This window comes from Rhyacophila brunnea, unplaced genomic scaffold, assembly GCF_057557595.1.
Source record: "Rhyacophila brunnea isolate RB1 unplaced genomic scaffold, BYU_Rbru_1.0 scaffold_5, whole genome shotgun sequence".
NCBI lineage: Eukaryota > Metazoa > Arthropoda > Insecta > Trichoptera > Rhyacophilidae > Rhyacophila > Rhyacophila brunnea.
The window spans coordinates 9,882,321-9,906,177 of record NW_028233170.1 but is presented as its reverse complement, the minus strand read 5'-3'; the positions used below and the strand labels follow the sequence as shown (position 1 = coordinate 9,906,177).

At 34.5% G+C, this 23,857-nt stretch overlaps 2 protein-coding genes across 2 annotated transcripts; one reads left to right on the top strand and one right to left on the bottom strand.

The window, feature by feature from the left end:
• Positions 1-201: 201 nt before the first annotated feature.
• Positions 202-6,344, bottom strand: Vps52 (vacuolar protein sorting 52). Its single transcript, XM_085955904.1, has 7 exons — positions 6,043-6,344; positions 5,815-5,960; positions 4,318-4,885; positions 3,327-3,482; positions 2,980-3,098; positions 1,896-2,019; positions 202-891 (listed from the first exon to the last, which is right to left on the bottom strand). Exons 1-7 carry the CDS (start codon positions 6,298-6,300, stop codon positions 262-264), a joined length of 2,001 nt encoding a protein of 666 aa, XP_085812030.1. The 5' UTR covers positions 6,301-6,344; the 3' UTR covers positions 202-261.
• Positions 6,345-6,496: 152 nt separating this feature from the next.
• On the top strand, positions 6,497-15,648 carry RpS18 (ribosomal protein S18). The gene is made up of 4 exons (XM_085955906.1): positions 6,497-6,525; positions 6,872-7,057; positions 11,431-11,532; positions 15,431-15,648. Exons 1-4 carry the CDS (start codon positions 6,523-6,525, stop codon positions 15,596-15,598), a joined length of 459 nt encoding a protein of 152 aa, XP_085812032.1. The 5' UTR covers positions 6,497-6,522; the 3' UTR covers positions 15,599-15,648.
• Positions 15,649-23,857: the final 8,209 nt, after the last annotated feature.

Here is a 23,857-nt window from a genome sequence, read left to right as displayed (position 1 = left end):
GTTAAACTTATCTCCCTTTTCCTTTTGCACTTATAATATTTAATATTATGTTGATTGTATCTTTTGAGATATACTATTGCACTATGTTAACCTTGTTTTTAAAATTATATAGAAAGATGTTATCTTAACTATGAGTCAATCTTTTTTTTTCTAAGTAGTGATTGATGGGATATAAATTTTAGATATTACAAAAAATAAATATTTAGAATAAGTACTCCACTATAATATGTTCATAATTTTGGACAGAATATTAACAGTAACTTAATAATTAGTTTTATACTTCTTCAACTCAACCATAATCACGTGAATATTAACTAATTGGGTTCTGGCATTTGGAGTCAGCAGCTTGTGAAATCTGTGGTAATATTGTACTAGAGAAGTCAACGCCAACTGAAGAAGTCCAGAACCTGTCACCAAATTCGGAAACGACAACAAAACTTCCCGATTTATGACTTCTAAATTTTTCTTCCAATCCGTTGAAAACGAAGCGACAAGTGCTAGACTTTTCCTTTCCTGTGCCTTTAATTGATCGATTTGTCCTCTTTCTATCAGATGTTCACCCTCTTTAACAAACTGCATAAGTCCTCCGAAATGTGGACTAAGTATTTCTTCGACATATTCACTGCTTCTCGCTTGCAGCTGTTCTCGAAAGCTTTCGGCTTCTTTTGAATTATCTCGTGTCCGTTCCATAAGCACTCCGAGGACCATGTCGTAATTGTTAATTAAGAATATAAGCTGTGACGCTCTGGATGAGAAAATGGCAGCCATCCGGAGAATGAAGCAATGTACTTCGTCTTGCAGTTCCAAAAGTAATGAGCTCAAAATTTCTGAAGGGAATTGCTCACTGAGACCAACTAATGCAGCTGAAAATTCAGCATACCTTCTTGTGATCTGGAATAAATAATTGTATGTATTGTCAGACAGATAAGGTTATAAATCTGGACCCAGAGATAAATTGTTGTTTCTGACAAATTGGGTTTTTGAATTTGAATGTATTTTGGCATCAGGTTATCTAGTTCTATCAAATGGTACAGTAAAATCACAAAATTTATTGATAATGCAGTAGACTCTTATAATACTTATAATATTTTTATTTCAGCACACCGGCTTTAGAGTCTAAAAATGACATATTTGATAATAGTTATTGTTCTCAATGAACACAATGGCTGATCGGATGGTTCTACAATGTTTTCGCTATAATCGCACCTCCAGTAAAATACTGTTACGTAGTGAGCAATTTCATATTTTTGCTTTTAAAGTATTATTTCAAAGACAGATAAAGAAGAAAACTAACATTTTATACAAGATTTTGCATTAAAATTATAAGAACAATATCAACTAACCTAAAATATTATAATACACGATTTTGGCTAAATAACAGCAGTTGTCCTCTGAGATGATCTCACAATTTTTATGTGCCGTTAAGGTAAAGTGAACCAATGAAAACCAATTAATTAACCAACTGAATTAGCTTTTACTAGCTAAAATTCCATTTTACAAAATGATAATGTATATTATATGTATTAAATTTTACAGTTTGATTTATTAGTTAGATAGCTATTTTAGTTATTATAATCAAGATTCAAACAAATCGTTCCATCTTTGTAGTCTTGATAATGTTGTAACAACCGAAATAGCTATCGATTAATTTAATATAATTCATTTTCTAGTTTTGTAGAAAACCATCAAGATCTTCAAAAAACATGCAAACGCTCTTATTGGAAGTGAGTGTTATTATCCAAACTGAAGAGGTTTGATAATTATTCATCTATAAATAAACAAATGTCGAAATAAAACTACAGAAGATTTTGCTTTCATCTCTTCTGACAATAATGGTTTTTGTAGGTACGAAACTTTACCTGTAAATCAAATTAAGGTAATGCAATAATACTTACATAATGAGGTCCCATTTCTTTGTTGGTAAATTTTGTTGGATCGCAATCCCTCACGCTTTGAATGTTCAATTTAAATACAAATTGCAACCGCGGCCATATCACGGACTGTAGGGAATCCCAATACCTATTAAAAATATAAATAGGGATATTATTTTTGTTTTTTATAATAATATGTACATCTATTGGAAATGTCATTTTTAAATTATAAATAATACAGTAGAACCTCGTTAATAAGAACACGGATAATTCGAAATTCGCCGTAATTCGAAATTTTCACGAAAAAAAAGTCCCTTCAACATTATTTTCATGTAAAACCATACCTTTAATTCGAAGTTATTTTAGAGTCCTGACATAAAATTGTGACAGATTTTTCGTAAAACATCATAAATTACTTATTTTAAGAAGGTAATAAAAATAATCCTGACATTTTATGACCCATTAACACACATGGAACCGGAAATTTGGTAGGCACATCTATGATCGTAAACGATATTGATGAAAATCAAAAATATTCCCCCATACATTTCATAATTTGTAATTCGAATTTTTTTCGATTTTCGGTCCCGTGGAATTCGTATTAACGAGGTTTTACTGTATGTAGTTTGTTTGTTTTTGGGCTGTCTCTGAGTATTCATCCCTCTTCTATCCTTGACGGCTCGTTGCATGATAAGATATAATGTAGTAAAGAGGGTGTTGTCCAAAGTTCAATCCGAACATCTGAGATGACAGTCTGACGTGGCAGCTTTCACATTTATATACTTACACTTTTCCACACAACATCCGCCATGTGAGATAGTTGTGAAAGCCATTTAAAATGTGTTGATAAATGGCAGCATCGAACATACAAACTAAGCACTATTGCAACACGTCGACTTTGCCTATGTGATTTAGATGGCATTCACAAAACAAATGTAACATGATGTCCCGACGCACGCATTATTCATTGCGCAAACAGCTGTTTGTGAGGAACGAGCCCGAAACGACGAGGAAAGAAGAAGGAATGCATGCACGATGACAACTAAAATATAAAATAAATTAACAGTGAAAGTATCGAGCAAGATAATGTTGAAATTATAAATACTACCTATCGAGGGCAGGTACGGCTCGTTTATGGCACATCAATTGATATCTCAAAATAAGTTGAATGCTTAGGAAAAGTGCTATGCTATCATAACATTCAATAACGTATGATTCCATATTTTTCTGCAAAAGAAAAACACTCTGATTACCTAAATGCATTTTTGATACTTGCTATACATCCATTTTAGATGAAGATATAATAAAATAAATAGAGGAAATCTATGTAAAACAGACCATCAATAATAATTATAAATAATACACAATATTCATATTATAATGAGACAATATTTCATAAATCAAAGATGTCATGTGAGCATGTTATTTTAGTTAAAAAATAATTGTAATTCTTACAATGAGAAGTGATAATGTTCTTCCCATTATTCTGTCAAATAATTCTTGTGCGTGTTTTCCTTTTACGTGAAATAGTTCTGCTATAAATAAGAACTCTCGGCATCCATTATCTACAAGCGCATACTGAAGACTTCTAAACAGCGACTCAGAAGCATACTGAAATGGAATATTAAAAACATGGATTTTATTAATCTGGTATGTACATACCGCACCGTGAGTGTAACACCAAGGCATCTGCAAATTTTTCAATTTCGAGATTAAATGTAAAACAACTGCAAAAGGCGTGAACTTGATAATGTAAAAGTGAAGTAACTGAAAGAACATGCAATATAATGTAGATATAAACCAAATGTTATGTTTTTTTTTTAGAAACTCTTTCTCCTAACAAAACGAAGACTTAAAACCCTAGTATATCCAAAATATGTCTTTTGCAGATGCCTTGGTTTTACACACACGGTGCGATTATATGTAATATTAAAGCATACTGCTTGGAATCCCACTTCCCTATATGAAGCTTAGATATTGAAGAGAGATTTTGATCCCGTCTAGTTTTACGATCGATAAAATGCAAGTAAATTCTTAACAACTCTAGTAATTCTGTTATTATAATAACTTTTCCAAAACTTAAAAGAACACTGCAAATAAACGGTTGTTAATACCGCCTCACCGTGTTTCCTTCACTGGCCATTTTCCTCCGCTAAAAATGTACACCAACATATTTGGGCACCTAGACCTTAAACCCGCAATATAGCTGAGTGACAATGCACACATGTTTTAAGAAGTCATTTGGCAGATTTTTATACACATGTAGTTATATTGTTGTATGTAACAATAAATCAATTTTATTATTGATACATTCTGTAGTTGATTCATTCTAAATATATATGGGTGTCTGCAGATGGATGGACCATATTAAGAATGCTGAGAGAGGTGTAACCGAATCCTCTGTAATGAGATTTCGATGAAGAAAAAGAAATGATAGAATAACCACCTTATTTTTCTGCTGAGCATGTGGTACAATGATGGGTGCTTCCAGCTGTTGCGCTAAGACATCTCCACGGTTACCGATCGTAAACACTGTACTCTTATTCTTCAACGTTGTCTTATGAAAGAATCCTTTGGTGGCCGTATCCTCAATACCCATCAGGTCATCTTTAGTGGCAGCTTCCTCAAACTGCAATTTGTTGAGTCTCGAGGAGTATGTCTTGAAATATGCAAAGTACACTTTGCTTATTGTATCTATGTACTCGTTGCATATTTCCTGTGCCACATTTCTTTCGTTCGCCAAAATAAATTCAAAGAAGAACTTGTATTTGAGCATCGCGTTCTGTGGCACTTGATAATTTGTCATGGGTTTACGGAATTTGTAAATTTGTTCCAAGAGATACGCCCGTATTTTCGCCATTGCTTTTATTTTTAATTTCTCCAATATGTCTTTGACGTCGTTTGACGACTTACAATCCTTGAAACTCTGCTCTTTTACGAATTTAATTTTCTGGTTTAGTGCCAACAGCTGTATCATGAATTCTCTATCAGTGACAGGTATGTCCATGATGCCACTAAAACAAAAAGATTGCACACGAAAAATTAATTTTCTAACAAATACACACGTCCAAGATAGAGCAGTAGACAGGATAAATGCATCTAAATATGTAAATCAATGTATATTTGAATTTACAGCAGTAACCAAATGGGTCAAGTGATTGGCTAATTATTGTAAAAAAGGCGTATAGTCGTTTATAAAATATGACTCTCTCCAAATCTGACAATGACATTTTTAACTAGTTCTATGCCTTCAGCGAGTTTTCTTGCTCTATGAGTCCGTGATTGACAGGCCGCACATACAAAATTCGCGAGTTATCTCGTCCGACTTTAAACTCAAATTACTAGCCACTGTCAATTGATTTGCATAATCTAAAAAATTAAACACATAGTGACATCTGTAATAATTATGAAATACTAAGCCACAAATTATAGATATTACACCAATTTTAGTAAGAGCTTCACTCTACATTTAATGTGTGTCGTTAGAAATCTGCGGCCTGTTGGATACTGCCATAGTAATATCGTGAGGAATAGAAAAGGTTAATAAAAAATTTCATACATTACAGATTAACTTTTTACCAATTTTTGTCCAAATCGATGACTGTCTCAGTTAAGAAACCTCTAGCAGTACAGTCAATGTCAAATATAAACTGAACTTGACTTCTGGATTTTAAACATCAATGACATTGAAAATAAGTAGTACCATCGCATTTTGGTAAGAACGGAACCTGTTAAGGCTTTGAAAGATTGGCATAATTAAATGACTATATGTATAAACATAGAGATAACGATGAATAATATGGAATTTATCATTTTTTAAGAAGTTCTGAATTTGTAAATTCCAATGAAATTCTCAAACAATCTGACAATTGGTTTCTGATAAACTCTTGGAGAAATACAATCCTAAATAATTCGATTAATATTTTGGTTGCAGAAAACTTACATGATTAGGGATTTAGATACTGCCATATCTTCAATAAACGAAGAGAGTGGGCCTTTTAAAGTTTGGCGATTACCAAGTTGGATGGACATGTTTACTGATTTCTTCTGCAATGTCATGATTTCGGAGCTTATACTCCCTAGGTCACTCTGAAAAAAAATAGTTACAGCATATTATTTAAGTACTGTTTACGGTAAATTAAGACAGTTGTAGGAATCATGTTTCTTCTACCTGGAATGATAACAGCATTGATTCCATTCGCTCTAGTATATTATCACAGTCTTCAATTTGGGAATGTAGCGAAGCAATATTTTCACTCTCTTTCAAATAATCTTGGATCGACTTCTGTTCCGCTGATTTTAATTCAGTTTCAATTTGCTGAGCGTACTCTCTAAGATCGGTACCTGTTCTAAGAACCTCTTTAACTTCATCATCTTCCAAATTCTTCTGTATATCATCATCACCATCAATATTGTCGCCATTTCCCATCTTGTACAAATTATGTGTACGATCGCCGTGCTACATTTGCTGTCACTTTGACAGTACATAAATGTATACAGACCATAGACAATAATAAGACATTTGTACTCGTTTCCTATTGGACATGAACACTATGGGTTTATTTTAAACCAATGAGACGTGTGGATACGACAATCCAAATTTTACATTATTTCCGTTTCCCAGTTCTTTTAGATTGTTGGCCGTTCCGAGATGGTAGGTTTCGACGATATTACATTAGTAATCTGCAGTTATCTCTGTCATCCTGACAATAATCTATAAAATGAAGTCAGTATCCATTATAAATAAATGTTCTCCATCGTTTACTGTTAAAATTTTGAGATCCTCTCTTTGCGAGATGTTCAGCTGTCAAATGTTGACTCTCATGCTTTACCAATTTATTTAGTTCTAGCCCGAAGTTTCGTGGTTTATAGTGTTCACAGAGTTCGTTTCTCTGTGTTTTCATAATATCAACGTCCCACAGTGTTATAGTGATGATTCCGTTGATTTTGAAGTGATTCTGTGATATGCCGCTACATAACCTCTTCATGTTTGTTCGCAGTCGCTCGTTATTCCGGAAAAGTTCCAGCACATTCTTCGTGTGCTCAGCACGAACATCGATGGCAAGATCAAGGTGATGTTTGCCATGACGGCAATCAAAGGTATTGGCCGTCGTTACGCCAATGTCGTCTTGAAGAAGGCTGATGTAGACCTCGACAAACGAGCTGGAGAATGTACAGAAGAAGAGGTATAAACTTACAATTTTTCATATCATATACTGCAGAAAATAAATTATTCGAATTATTATAACTAGGAACCGTTTCTAGACACAAGTAAATTAATTTTGCATTCATGATGGCATGGTGTATTGAAGAAAACTTGGTTATTGTAAAGTCAGTACGTATTGTTTGATGTGCTTTGTTTTTTTTTTAAACTTAAGAAGTGCATCATCGCACAACAGTGGAATATGATACCTTAATGGCTCTATGTTACGACCGTACTCCCTGGATAAACGTCAGATTTCTATATTCAATACTTGAAAGCATCTAAGCGTCACTTTTTGAGCATAGACAATCATCGGAAAAATTGCTATTATATGGCTTAGGCGCTATTATAAGCGTAGACAATAAGAACAAATGAGGCGTAGAGTTACAAAACCCGCTCTAGAGACTTTTTTGAGTTTTGAGTAAATGACGAAAAACTGTTTTGGGCATATCATGATGATTTAAGTGTAATTTTAGATAATATATTTCTTCCGTTACATACGGAAAAGTATAATAAAATGTCAAATCCAATGTATAAGCTGTATTTATTCAAATAAATGCATTTTAATTATCCCAAGAGCGGTATTTGTCAGTCTCTACCTGACAGAGCGGCGTTCGACGCGGAATTTTTTAAAAAGAGCGGAGTTTGTCGCACAATGGTACATTGTCGACAGGAGATGATAGTTTAGTAGCGGTCCGTATTTATTTTAATTATGTAATATATTTTCAAATTTAATTTGTCTAGAAAATATTTTGTAGCCATTCTTACCTAATGGTAGCTGTATATTTTTCGCATTGTACCTACATAGTTAGCTGTTATATTGGTATGTAATATTTTTTTAAAATAGTGGTATTTACTTTTCTTGAAAATATTTTTTTTAGATTTAAAAAAATAGTTATTTAGTTGAATATTGCCTACTTTTTACTATGTCAAATTGCCTTTGTGAAACTTTTTAATTTTAATATGTTAATGACATGTACTTACTTTTATTCTATAATAAACAAAAAAAACCATTATCAAAAAATGTTACTTTTTCTGGAGACAATTAGTTATTACCTACATACCTAGCAAATTATTTGTTTAATAGGTAACTTATCTTTTATCATTATATAAGTGCCCTAATAATTCTTAATAATTTTAATATTAATGACCATATTTTGAATCAGAAAGAAATTTTTAAACCCTTAAAAGGTAATTATAAGATAATTTGAAATAACAATAACTATTTTTTTAATAATATCAATAGCATAAATAAAAAAACCCAGCGGACTTAAGTACCGGCCTTTACCTAGCTAATCCCTGTATTACCTGTGTCCCTAAATTCCATGTCTGTGGGAAACCCACCATTAACTACCAACCTATTTATTAAATTTAAAAATAAAATGATAATATTTTTAAGCTATATTATTCATAATCTACTTAGGTATATTAGATATTTTATATCATTTAATTCAGAAACCAAATCCGATAAACAAAAGTCGCGAAGTATGAGCTTACTTATTTTCCCACATAAATATTTATTACCTATATTCTGTTGTTCCTGCTACTTTTTATATACAAATAATAGTAAACGTGGAATTTCTGAAATTTATTGCAAAAACGTATTATAAAAGTAACGGTATTTCTACAAGATAGCACAGCATTGTTAACTATGTGTCGTTATTACAACTAAGCTAATCTACAAATTAATAAACATATTTGAATTAAAATTCATTATCGTTCATATTAACGAATGATACAATTTTATGACGAAAAAAACTTGTCCCGTGGAGATAATGATAAGGAATGTCATTTTTTATCAAGGGAGATGAAAAAACTAACCTAACGTAACATAACCTACTAAATCTATCATTTGTATAGTACAAATTATCAAACAAAAAGCATTTCTCCGACAGAAAATAGTTTTCCTTTAATTATATTTTTGACACAAACCAAATAATGATAAAAACGTGTAAGGACCTTATGATATTTTATTATATCACACATAATATTAAATATAAATGACAACAAAAAATATACCTAAAACTAGAAAATAATATGAGCCACCACTGGGTTATTCATGACAATACAGCAAAATATAGTAAATTTTTAAATACGTTTCTTGGCGTAACAGGCTACATTTCCAAGCAGCTGAATTTTTCAAACGCTTCCTTGATTGTTCTTGTTGAGATTCCGTCACACTAACTATTGAAACATTCATTATTAAAAGTAAAAAATAGTAAAATAATTGAAGCAAAATTATGACGCGCACGAGAAAACGGTTTGACGGTTTGTATGGAGATTAAAGGTTTCGTGAAGAGTCATTATTTAAATCGCGGCGTCTGATTGGCCGGTTACGCAGAGAGGGTTTTACCAGAACAAATTTATTTTAAGAGCGGGTTTAGTCAGTCTCCTCGATATTTACTTTGATTTTTTGAAGAAACAGAGAGGAATTTAAAACTCTCACCTAGAACAGAAGATAGGTCTTACGAAAGAGCTCCTGCGTACATTCATAACTATTTTTTTTGAAAAATCGCCCAGAGCGGGTTTTGTAACTCTACGCCTCAAATATAAAAATCTTTTACAACGAATAAAATTCAAACATTTTCAATTACCTAATAAAATTCGCCGTTTTCAAAAATCAGTATAGTATATTAGAGTTCGCCAATGCATTTCATAAAATTTTAATAATTATAAAGTAATCTTTGACACAAAGACACTCGTGCTTAAACCTTCGTCTAAAAACGCTCTGAAAAGGTAGGTAAAGCCTCAATTACATTGAGCTTCTTTACGAGCTGTTTATTGGCGAATTTACAGGCAGATTATAAATAATTCGCCAACAAACAACTCGTAAAGAAGCTCAATGTAATTGAGGCTTAAGTATGCGAAAATAAGGAACATTTTTCAAAATAACGTTATAGATAACAATATTTTTTGTATAAAAATTTTCCGTGTTACATAACTAAACGATATTGTTATTATTTCAGATAATTTCGACTCAAATTTAATCAATAAAATAAGAAATACGAGTGAAAATGGCTTGAATTGTTCTTATTTACACTTTGATTAGTGATTGTTTTTATAAGATAATAATATTTATCCATAGTCAGTATTCCGTATTTAATTTATATTCATTTAATTAAATGTATAATAAATAAAACAGGCTCCAGTTTATGATATTTATTATTTCGCTTCCACAAACAAATGGCCCGGTCAAATAGCCTCGATAAAACGGCTCACACTGATTGAAATTAAACGTCACTGGTTTTCATTAAAATGCCACTTTTCCTACTTAAAACTTACCTTTCGGCATAATATACATATCATAAATATGCATGAAGCGTGTTATCTTTCATATTAAATATTATACCAAACTAACCTCGTATTTTTTTTAATCTTAATTTTCTCGGTAATGCGTTAATACGGAATACTGATTATGGATATTAATATTACAATCTTATAAGAACAGTCACTAATCAAAGAGTAAATAAAAGCCATTGAAGAAATTATAACAATGTCGTTTAGTTAACACGGCTCAATTTTATATATCAAATATTGTTTTCTATAACGTTATTTTGAAAAATGTTCCTTATTTTCGCATACCTACTTATCAATTTAGAGCGTTTTTATGTGAAGGTTAAGGCTTGCACAAACCAACGCGAATATTCACCAAGTACCCCGTCAAAATATCCCAAAAAAAAACACCCGCCATCGGTACGGAAGGTCCGGTCAAAAGAGTCTCAAAAAAAGCCTATGCCGCTGTAATGCTCTCTACTTACCTGTTGTTAATGAACAAACGTGACATTTATTCACGCAGGGGATCAAAAGATACAATGAAAGCCATCAATTTGTCATATATTTGGGTACAATCGCAGCGCTCCATATTGAACTTTGTAAGATAATAACTTAATTCCCTTCCGAAATCTGAACGTTGCGTTCTCTTTCCCGTAAGCCAATACGAGCTTGATTGGCGAATAATTCGCTTTGGTGTGTGCACGAATGTTTTAGGTTACTTTATAATTATTTAAATTTTATGAAATGCATTGGCGAACTCTATTATGCTATACTGATTTTTGAAAACGGCGAATTTTGTTAATTTAAAATGTTTGAATTTTATACTTACATTGTAAATTATTTTTATATTTTTACTTATTGTCTACGCTTATAATAGCGTTTTCGCCATATAATAGCGATTTTTTCGATGATTGTCTATGCTCAAAAAATCTCGCTTAGATGCTTTCAAGTATTGAATATAAAAATCCGACGTTTATCCAGGGAGTACGGTCGTAACATAGAGCCACCTTAATTTTTGTTTTGTGTCATTCTTATTATATTTCAGTTGTGACTTTCAGTAATCTTTGATTTTGTTTATTATAGGTCGAAAAGATCATCACGGTCATGTCTAACCCACGTATTTACAAAATCCCCGATTGGTTCCTCAACAGGCAAAAGGATATTGTTGATGGTAAATACACTCAGGTATGTATCCTTTTATTGATTTAATTACTCCTGTTACTGTATAGTCACCTTAGGTTAGGTGTCCACTCAATTGAACTGCAAATATTTGGAGTTTATACGCACTTTGACATCTTCATATTTCAGCTATTCCTAAAATCATCAATATTATATCTAATTAAAATGTTATTATTTTCAAAATGGATAGCATTCATTATCCAGTAAGTAAATACATAATATGAGGCATCTAATTCCAAAAAGCGATAAGTCCACATTTGTTCAAAATCTAGAAAAAAATATGCACGTATTTGTATAATTTTACACAATATGTATTGATCTATAAATTCCAAAATGCGACATAACCCTACGAAAAAAAAATATTAGAAGTCTCGATTTGTTACAAAAAGTGCCAAGTCCGTGTTTTGTATTTAAAGCTTAGTTGATTTCGTGCGTGTTTAAGTCAACCAATAAGGGAACGTTCGATATTGAAAAGGGCGTCTCCCATGCTGTAGCATCTGGTAAACTCACGACAGTGCCACGGAAATACATGCCTTATGCGGAATACATTAAAAAGTGAGGTACAAGTAGCGCTACATCCAATTTTATTTTGCCTATGTTTATTACATTTATCGGCTGAAACGAATTGCCATTTGGTTCTAATTTCGACATAGAATACAACGGAAAAAATAATCTCACGTTAAAACAAATAATTGAAGCTTGAAACATGAAAACGTTGTTTCCCGAAAATATTGAATTGTGGCCTTGTCGCTTTTTGTAATTAGATGCCTCATATAATAAATAATTGATATGTATCCATCAGATTTCATTCACCTGTCATTTTATAAATGCACATTGCAAATAGAGGTAGATCTAAAAGTATATGTGACAGAGAGAGACATACTCAATAGTGAGAAGGGGATATGAAAGTAAGCAGTGAGATCAAGATATCGTCGGTCCCTATTAAAAAAGTCGGATCTGCAAAATGCTATTTTTCAGTACAAGCAATCAAATATCCTTTGTGACCTATTGCTTGCCATAATGAATAAAAATACGGGTTATAGAAACTTTTCTAAACGTTTATAAAAACATCCATCTGTCCGGTGAACATAGCAGCAACTGTCAGATCCGACGCATCTTGCTCATCCACGCCCAGCCAACAATGTCGGTTGGTAAGAACCGACATTGTTATTCGGACACTCGGTAGATCCGTCATTTTTAACTTGAATATCTCGAAATTTTTCAAACAAACAAAAAAACTGTGATGGTATAAATGTTTAAAGTGTTTAAATAACTTTTACGTAATAATCTGAAAATGACAAAATTTCAGATCCGACTTTTTTAATTGGGACCGACGATATTATGACTTGTAGGCTATAAAAATGTATAGAACTACTCGTATGATTATTATTAGATTTTGATAATTTTATAGATTAAACAAATAGCTAATAGTGATGATGAAATCTTATTAGACTTGTTTATATTCCCAAAATAGGAATTTCCCTTCTACCTACTGTAGTATTGTCTATCTCGTATGGTAACCCACGATGATATTATCACCGGAAGGGTCGGAATTTATTAGCACCGTAATGGGAATCCAGAGTGAAATTTAATGAATAGTTTAGGTCCTTGACTAAGTTGAAAATGTTGACCATGACTATTACACAAAGTAGGTAGGTATGAAGAGTTCCAGCAAATTTTGAATCAAATTTAAAATGCTTATCACTAATTCACCAAATTTAATACAGTTGAATATAACTAAATGAAAATATCCAAGACTTCTTCTAAACACAAGTCTGTTCATGGCAGAATGACTTAGTTTTAGTACAACTCAAAAGTCATTTCACTTTTCATCAAAAATATATCTGGCATTTATTTCTCCACGCATCCGTGTGGCTTGATGGATAAAAATCATTGAAACTTGTGTCTCAAAAGAAATACCCAATTATTTTATCGAGAACTCATTGTGCGTGTTTAACCATCTGTTGATGCACCTTGAAAGTAAACATTGGACATGGAATTCATTTTGAATAACAAAGATGCTTGTATTAAAGACGCAACTGTGGCGTGTGCGATTCGTAATGCTTAGCTACCATGGTATGTCACGGCGGAAGCAGTAGGAATAAGTGTTAGTACCTATCTGATTATAATGCCCGAGACTTTCACGGTTAGTTGTTAATGTATTTGGTTTTAGGATATATTTTTCCCAGGAGCTTTTTAAAATGAATGTAATATGATTACTAGGAATAATTTGGGATAAGGTATTCAGTATGAATGGGTGATCGGTGCTCAAATGTTAATAGCCAATCATAATTTTGATGCAAAACTGCAAATATCGTAAAACTGACTATTTACAATTGAAAAACATTTATGACATAGGTATATTGAATTGTGGCCATCGATATTTGGAAATAGACACTTCTAATACCAAGTATACATAACTTCAAGATATTATGGATATGCATATTTTGCATATTCTTGCTGATTACTAATCCGTTACTAACAATATTGAAATTAACCTTGTGCAGTATGTGGCCTATCGGATCCAATCGATTGTCTGATAGACTGGTTAGCCTGCCCTAAATGAAAGAGTGTTTGTATATTGTTGTAGCGCATTGTTCTCTTTAGTTGTGATTCGGTATCTTCGGATTTCTTCATCTTGAAGGACAGGCGCAAGTCTGGCCGTTGAGCACGGGGGCTATTGTGTCACACGCAAAGCTTACTCTCGACAAAATCTATACACCTAACCATTACCTCTTTCCAAAAACCACTCATGTCTATTTATCCTTTTCTGACAGCTACACAAGTTGATTTTCATGCCACAAGATCTCTACAATAGCAACAATCAAAGGACAGTATTTTGTATTATGTTGGTTGCTACTGAAGTCAAAAGTCATGCCATATAGCAGAACAAAGACTGATATGAATAATACTTAGCATAAAACCCAACAGTAAATTATAACCTTTATTCTCTGCCACCCCGTTTTTAACTCTTAAAATAAAATTATCTGTATATTACTCTGAAGACCTATTGACTGGTAAAACTACAAATATTAGTCTTACCTTATGATGTACTGGTATACTAAACAGTTTTCATCGATCTCAACATGGCAGATATATAAAATAATAATTAATATACTTAGGCTGCATTATGTATGGTATTTTGCCTTCAAACCGAAACCAATGTCTCCTTACACTATATAATTGGGGCAGTGACAGTGTCTTGTGTGTGGGATATATGACTATTACTTTACATGGCATTGAAATCATCCGGTGTAGTTGCCCTCTAATTCATTTATATTGCCAGCGTAATTATTAAACCTTTCCCTACTTAAATTCTTATCCAAAATTACTGAATGCTTGATATACATTCTTGCTTGTAATAATAATAAGTCACGGTAACGTACCACAGAACCATGTAATTTTGTAAGATGTTACTGTTGCAATGTTTAGTAATCAAGCTGGCAATAAATATATTATCTTATTAACATACCATAACTTATATTTTAAATTAGCATGCTCCTAAAGATTTTAATTACTGTGAAGGATGATACATAGACAAATTATTTTTTTTTGCTGCTATTAGTGGAAAGATGAATTCCACTAAACCAATTCTTGCATACAAATAAATGAAATACAATGCTATATTATTACTTGACTATTTTGATTTGACAACTACCTTATGTGTACATTTCTCAAGTCTGCCACTATTTGGTGGTGGTGTCACTTGTCAGGTCATACGGCAACATTTCTGCAACTCGCCCTTAGCTGCCGGGTTAATGTCTCAAACAGCAATTAAAATGTTCAGTATGCATGTATATTATATTTGACTGTAAATTTAATTTATATAAATTCAAAGGTTCCACTGTTCAACTACCTAATGATAAGTTATTAAATAAATCTATTTTATTTTCTCGCCAAACAGTTGACTTCCGCCGCCCTCGACTCAAAACTCCGTGAGGATTTGGAGAGGTTGAAGAAAATCCGCGCCCACAGAGGCATCCGTCACTACTGGGGACTCAGAGTGAGAGGCCAGCACACCAAGACCACCGGCAGACGAGGAAGAACCGTCGGTGTGTCCAAGAAGAAGTAAACTATTTGTATGAAATAATTATAATATAAAAAAAATTACAAACTACACAATCTGCCGTTTTATTTTAATTATATTGTTGCCTTATATACCATTCCTATCACACGCAAAGCAATTGTATCCGTCACATGGAGCTACAGCAAATCAATTTTTAAACATTTGAAAGACAGTAAGAGTAATTTGAAGTTAGAAGCTATCCTAACAAACAATTCATTTTTTTTATTTACATTGTACATATTGAAATGGCAAACTCAAGTTTTGCGGGTCTCGTGGTTGAGGGTGAAGACTGCTGTGTTGGGATGGTCAGGAGGAGAGATGAGAAGTCGAGATTTGGTGGTGGTTGCTCCGATGGATGCAGGACTGAGTTTTATTCACAGTGTAAACAGTGGTATGAGATTATGTTACCAGAGCATTGTGTGACAATACTCATGATATTGTATTGTCCCGAGGTCTGAACTTGTGGAACAGGAGCGACTTAAACGGGATTGATACTAATAGGTATTTAGACCGAGCAACTCATCAACTATGACTTGCTAATTATATAGGTAGGTACATGAATATTTGGTAAATTGCGAATCATTGTTCGCCACCCCGAGGTGCACTTCAAGTGGATAAGAGGACACACCGGGATAAAAGGAAATGAAAGAGACGACAAATTGGCTTGGCATGGTGCCTCTGATCCCAAGACCGCGATAGCTTATGACAGATTTCCTCTAAGCTACGCGAAAATTACAATTTCAGATATGGTGAAAAACGAATGGAACTCATCGACAGGGGAGTTGACCCGAAAGTTTTTACCTTCGATTTCAGCAGCACGAGACGTCAAGGGGCTGTGTTTTGAGATGACTCAGATTCTTACAGGTCACGGAGTCATGCGAGCATACATGCCACGGTTTAAAATAAGATCTAATGGAAAGTGTCCATGCGACCAGGATGTCTTAGATTGTCAAATCTTTAGGAAGGAGCGGCACAACCTGAACTATTTATTACAAATGGCAGATGCGGACATTCAAGACCTTCCGGGGACCATGACAAACGAGGCCGGAAGAAATGCACTTTTTAATTTCTGTGTTGATGTAATAAAAAGGATAAAAATAATAAATGGTGATATGTAACGATGATTCATGACTTTCAGATCCAGTGACTGCAACCATATAAGATAGGATAAGTATATGCTCAGAATATCAGTCCTAATGATACACCCCTGTTACAGGCGGGCTTCTCCCGGTGTAAAATAATCATTTAGTAGCTCAAATCGAAACGTAACCCTGACCTCTAGAAACGGCTTCATAAAACATCTAATCTGATTCCTTGCTCAACCACGTAAGTATTTTTTTTAATTTAAAAAGTATAAATGATGATGGATGAAAGCGATAATTTTAAGACTAAATATAAGTATTTAAATATAATAAATTTTGCCGCGCATTGTGCGTGAAATCCTCGCGCGCCGGCGCCAGGGTCAGGCTCGTGATTCGCCGAATCAAAGATCACGCGATAAAATTTGGCCAATCACGAGAGTCCTTTTTGCTGGACGGCGTCGGTACGCGAAATTTAAAAAGAAAGAAAAAAAGGCAGTAAGCGTCCCCTTTCCGATAGGATAGGACCTGCGAAACTTATTGTTAAAACAAAATATGTAAACGTTTAAAGAAAATGTAAAATATAAGAAGACCACGTTACGAGCACGAAAGACCGTGTTTTATTTATACTCCAACCGTTTGAATTTCATTTTTTTTGTGAATCCGGGGTTCGATGGACGCCTGAGCTAGCCGCTGGAACCCCGGGGATCTCAATGGCGCCCAACGTGGGGCTCGAAGAATCGCATGGATTCTTCCGAACCCGCGAAATAAAATTTACGCCCGCGAACGCTAAATAAAAGTTTATGATCCAGGAGCCGGAACAACCAAAAAATGGTTAACTAAAAAGTGGACTCCGACGTGACCCTTATCAAAGAAGAAGTGCTGTCTCCAACATCAAACCGGGAGAGCCCTCCTCTGGTGTTCGAAGACAGTCCACATACGGAGCTGACCGCGCCTAGCGTCGTGCTGGAGACCGTAGCACCATCGCGTCTCCAGTACGACGAATGGCTGCACAAATCCCACATATGGAGACCAGACACATCATCGACGGTATCCAGCGAGGAGGGCTCGTAGAGGCCACGGCCCACTCGCGACGAAAAACGGCGAGCAAAATGCCGACTTTCCTAGGGTATCACTAACATGTTGTGTACCCTATTCGACCACGGGATATTCGGTGAGGAGAGAAAAAGGAAACGGGAGGCCAGGGAGCCCCAAAAGAGGGCTGAGAAGGCGCGCAAGCTGAGAGGAATCAAAGAAGCTGTGCGGGCGCAGGCTCGACCACGAGGAGATGAAGCAGGACCAGTCGCCAACCCTCGAGTCAAGGGTGAACGCCGAGTTCCTGTTGGAAGTGAAATGTGTAGATTATATGAATAAAACATCCGGAAATTCTTCTAATTACGGATACAAAGTTAATTAAGGACCCACTTTCTGAGCCTTGTAAACTTAAGTTCATTAGTAAGAAAAATGTACATTCTAGTTTTAAAAATAACACTTCGCAAAGTGACGCCAATTCTTTCCGTTCAAATAAAGTAAATATGAATGAATTCGAAAACATTAACATTGAAAATCGCAAACAATTTTATAAACGGGAAAGAGGATATTCTACAGTAGCGCGAAACCTGTTTCAAAGTTACGCCGTGTTAATAATTTGAATCCAAAGAGAAACGAGGAAAATAGTATACGACCGTCACTATTATTTCTTTACAAATTACCAATCGTAAATTTAACACAGCGAAAACGGAACGGGAATAATAAGGCATCACTCGACGAAAGTTGTTATGTTAAATTTTAATAATAAGTTAAAATTAGGTATAAGAGGATGAAAGTAGAGATTGTATGCTTGTGATAAAAAAAAATGAGTCAATAAGCCGTAAATTTCTCAACGGGGTTTCAATAATGAAAAAATAATAATAATAATAATAATAAAACGTGAGAGGCACCGCAAATCGGCGCGGCGCGCCTTGGAATAGGAATGATGTCGGGCGCGTAAAACGAAACAATTTTTTTTTAAAATAAAATGGGTTTCACTAAAAATAAAGTTAATTACACAGTTTTAAGTGTACTGATTCAGAAATAAATATAATGAGAGGGTGGAATATTTCAATTTTTAATATCAATGTGATTTATACAGTCAATACAATGTTGCAAAATAATTATGGGTATTAGGGTAAAATATTAAAAGTGATAGTAAGTACCATAAGTACAATGGGAAGATTTTATATAAAATTAGTAGCTATTTAATGTATGGGGTAGGAGTAATTAATAAAGTAAATTCGAATAAATTTAAAGTACAGGAAGTCTAATGAACGAATAAATTACTAAAGAAAGAAAAAGAATAAATACAGATGAAGACAATTTGGAAGCACAAAGGGAGCCACCTCTCGAAGTAAGCGCATCCAAAGGCAGCGTAGCCGAAAATTCATGATACCAAAGCTTGATGGTGTGGAGAGTGCGCACTCTCCTTTCTCGCGCAGGTTCATGGAGAGACTAGGGACGTGACGCCTGAAAGATATCGTGAAACAGCAAGAGGTACTTCCGAAGTGTAACCATCTACAAAGAAAAGAAAGGGAAAAAGATACTTATTGTGAAAATCCATCCTAGTACCTGTGAGAAAGCCGTGCCGCCGTCAGCGAGCCTAGCCGTTGTACCGCTATACGATGCCTTGCCCGCAGTAATAGGAACAGATGGAGACACAGTACCTGTCCATCTATGAGGTGATACTCCAGAGACCAGCAGATCAGTGGAAAACTTTCCACAGAAAGATATCCGCTGCTCGGAACGAGCCTGGCTCAATAGTAACGCCACTACCACGCCCTGGTTGCAAAGGCAGACGACGCCAAACGAGGTACGCTCCTATTGCACCAGAAGAAGAAAAACATAACACGAAATAATAATTCCGAACGAGGGCCAAACGTCTACAAATGTAGCCTCTCGGAATACAAAAAAAACTGGACAGCCCAAGACTCGAAGACTGCAGCTCCACGACCCCTCCGCTGACCAGTATAAAAGAACGAGAAGAATAACAAAAACATTACGAAAACAAAATAAACGCACGACATTACAGGAGAAAAATAAAATAATAATAAATTATGACAAATGATAATAAGAAAGGAAAATAAATCAAACTCTGACTTATTCAGGAGCATTGCTTTGAGCAGGAAAATAGTAATTAAAATAAATATAGAAACAATACGTAAAGTTAGTTGTTTTTTTTTTTTTTTTTTGTTAGAATAGTTAGATTGTAGTTGAATTTTTTTTATATAAACTGTTATCATGCCATGTATTTAACGGATGAACAAGGAATTGGATGGGTGGCCGATGAGATCAGGGCGTACCTTTCGACTTTAATCCAGATGGGGCGAATGATACACCCCTGTTACAGGCGGGCTTCTCCCGGTGTAAAATAATCATTTAGTAGCTCAAGTCGAAACGTAACCCTGACCTCTAGAAACGGCTTCATAAAACATCTAATCTGATTCCTTGCTCAACCACGTAAGTTTTTTTTTTAATTTAAAAAGTATAAATGATGATGGATGAAAGCGATAATTTTAAGACTAAATATAAGTATTTAAATATAATAAATTTTGCCGCGCATTGTGCGTGAAATCCTCGCGCGCCGGCGCCAGGGTCAGGCTCGTGATTCGCCGAATCAAAGATCACGCGATAAAATTTGGCCAATCACGAGAGTCCTTTTTGCTGGACGGCGTCGGTACGCGAAATTTAAAAAGAAAGAAAAAAAGGCAGTAACCGTCCTCTTTCCGATAGGATAGGACCTGCGAAACTTATTGTTAAAACAAAATATGTAAACGTTTAAAGAAAATGTAAAATTGAGGGGGTCAGAAGCATAAGCAGCTTTCTGACAAAAAATGACTTTTTAACCTATGAATGCAGAATCATAAAGCTAAAAATTCTGCACGTTGTGAGCTGATGTTTTACTAACAAGCTTGGCTTTCTACCATAGAAAATCGTTGTTAAAAATTAGCTTCAGAAGCAAACCCAGCTTTCTTCACTCTAAATGTTTCGTCCCATACAAAAAGTCACGTGACAAAATGGCGGCTCAGTACATTTTGGCGGTTGCCGCGCGAGTTTTCGCTACGGCTTATAATCGTGATTATTGTGCTAAAATTGTGAATCAAAGTGTTAAATTACAAAATTTTGAAAGATGGAGAGTCACCCTTTGGAAATAGTTTCAAATAAAGCTAGGAAACGTTCAAGATGTCCAGAAAACTGGAAGAGAAATATGACTAAAATTTCGAGGTATGTAACTGTCACTTGACCAATAAGACAAGCATCAAAACTTTTTTTGAACAATGTAATTCTTACAATTTTTTTTTAAGGTACAGTCCTAAGGAAATTCCGATTGCGCCGACATGCAACCACAACCAAAAGTAATTAAAATGTGCCAATTTAAAGATGAAGGATAATACGATGTGAAACTAATTTTAAATATTATTAAGTGTTTTTAATTTAAGGCTATACTTCAGTTGAGGCATGGTCTAAAAAGATCCTGGCTAGACGATGCATGGATTTTGCAAATGACGCGTGCCGAACGAAATATAATTTGACATAAAAATCCAACATGCGTCCATTAATATTATGTTTATTGTTATAAATTACTAATAATAATAGTATATTCATTGACATCTTTTCTTTTTTAAGTACTTAAAAACATTAGGAATATTTTCATCCGACGCCGTGACAAAACAAATCGACGTGCAGACACCTCGACTGTCGGTCAGTCTCCGAATGGCAGCGCGGCCGAAATTATGTCCTACATAGTCTTGAAAATTATCAACCGTTTCACTTATGTACGCTCTTAATATCATTGTTTACCAAATGTATGTATTATGTTATAGGAATAATTATTACTGTAACATGTTTTTTCTTTAAGAATATTTTTATTTCATAGTTCATATGCTAGACATTAATTAACATTCTGGCAATTTATTGTAATCATTATTATATAAACTGAAGTAAAACACTGTCTTGTGTCTACCACTGTCATGTATTTTAACACAAGTATATCGAATGCTTACGCATACAAACCGATGCTTATTTTCACGTGAAATGCAAACAAAAAATCCTTTCTATTGTAAGTAATATTATTAGGTATATCTTATAATTAGAAATAAATGACTTTAATAAATTTGTTTTTTTTTTTGTGCACGTAAAGATATTTTTCATTTATTCAAGTTACAATGTTTGTCTTTGAGTATTTTTACAATAAAAAACATGGCCGACAAGTTAAAATCTAAGAAGCAAACATGGCTTTCTTTCAAGTTGTCAAAAGCAAAGTCAGACTTCTTGATGGGTGAGAAGCAAATGCAGTCTTCTTGATATTTATTATGCATATATCTTAAACATGTAATAAAATTAATGAGTTTTAAAAGTTAAATTGACTTTGAAACACAATATTCTACTATAATGTATAGCTCACATACATTAAATTAAATTGTAAGACTTGTTATCAGTTTTTGACGTTTTTCTCAAAACTACCCACGTGGTAGAAAGCTGCCTTTGCTTTTGGGCACCTCAAATATAAGAAGACCACGTTACGAGCACGAAAGACCGTGTTTTATTTATACTCCAACCGTTTGAATTTCCTTTTTTTTGTGAATCCGGGGTTCGATGGACGCCTGAGCTAGCCGCTGGAACCCCGGGGATCTCACTATGCGAAATTTCTTTTACCACGGGAAAAAACTCGGCTACAAATCGCAATCCTTAGTTCCCAATGAATACGACAAAATATTCATCAGAATCACCACCGCCTTGCGCTACAAAGAATTTTCCAGGGTTTTTGCAAGGCGGTTTCATAGGCCCTGGCCAAATTCAAATTAAGAATACCCGATGCGGGTAGAAGAATAGTTTTCAATAAGGCATATTCTCTTAGCCGGCACAATTTTCATTTGACTAGCATCAAGTAGAGTAGTTTGCATGCCAAAGTCCTTAAGAAACCTCGATTGTAAATGCGAGGTATCCATAAAGGCATCTAGAAAAAAAAATGGTATTAAGTATACAATAATTATTATTATAGTCTTCAAAATCAACCAGTTTTCCCACCTCTAGTACCTATATACAGGTACTATGTTACAGTGGCGCACCTAGGATTTAATATTAGGGGGGCCCAAGGAGGAGAATGTAAATTAGTCCCATAGGATCTTTACAGCCTATTTTCTCGTTTATCGGTCTTTTGTCTATTGCACTCGGTGTACCTACACCATGGTCCCCACATCCTGAAACGGGCCCTCAGGCTAGGATATTTGGCGGACCCCCTACCTACCGCTAAGATTAAAGGCAGTGTGAAACACTACATTAACGTTTTTCAAATTGTGTTCCAGTTCAAATTAAGGGTACTTATATAGTGAATTATTGGCGATTTTAAATACCTACATCTACTTTAATAATGGAGCTGTCGAGTATCGACACATAATAATCAAAAAATATATTGCACAATTATATAAGTAATTGAAAATGTTTATGGCCATGAAGTATAATAGTAGCGACTTTTTTTACTATTAAAGCTAATTTATGATGTGTGTTTATCTCACTTATCTGGTCAACCCGACATGCCGGGTCCCCCACAGCCCGGGCCCCCAGGCTAGAGCTCTGTTAGCCCTCCCCAGCCATGACCTACACCACTCCGGAATTCGGGTGGACACCGAGAATTTTTTGACAGTTCCATTAGGGATTGGGTTTCTAAAAAAACCCGACATTAGTGTTTCGAAATTTTTGTATTAGAAATTAAAATCTAAGAAATTTATATAAAAAGGGTGCTGGAGAATTATCACAAATCTTTTTTTTGCCGTGTTTTTATTTGTCTAAGCCAAAAAATATAGTTTATTGGCTTTCAATTTCAATGTTTAAAATCATTCTGATAATTTTCATTTTTGGGGGATGCCAGGGCCCCTTGCCCCCCCCTGGGTGCGCCACTGCTATGTTAGTTAATGCCGAAATCAAATAACAATTTATTTTTTATTTGCACATTGCAGTTTTTCTTTCTATCGTGTTAATACCGGCCTTTCTCCGTCGAGGAGAATGGTGAAGCCCGTATCACTAGCAGGCCAGAAGCGGGGTGGAATGAGAGAAACGCACATGTATGCTGTTGAGGCTGGTGTTTATTATATTGCTAATTCAAATTCGGCCACGCTCCCGCCAAAACAGACGCGGTCTTAATTTAATAAACAAG

What these genes read in the sequence shown, in the direction of transcription:
- RpS18 (XM_085955906.1), top strand. An exon ending in GAGAATGTACAGAAGAAGAG is followed by an intron (nt 7,058 to 11,430) that starts GTATAAACTTAC and finishes TGTTTATTATAG; the next exon opens with GTCGAAAAGATCATCACGGT. An exon ending in TTGATGGTAAATACACTCAG is followed by an intron (nt 11,533 to 15,430) that starts GTATGTATCCTT and finishes CTCGCCAAACAG; the next exon opens with TTGACTTCCGCCGCCCTCGA.
- Vps52 (XM_085955904.1), bottom strand. Translation starts at nt 6,300, where the DNA reads ATGGGAAATGGCGACAATATTGATGGTGATGATGATATACAGAAGAAT. An exon ending in GTATCTAAATCCCTAATCAT is followed by an intron (nt 4,886 to 5,814) that starts GTAAGTTTTCTG and finishes TTTTTGTTTTAG; the next exon opens with TGGCATCATGGACATACCTG. An exon ending in GAACATTATCACTTCTCATT is followed by an intron (nt 3,099 to 3,326) that starts GTAAGAATTACA and finishes TTTCTTTTGCAG; the next exon opens with AAAAATATGGAATCATACGT.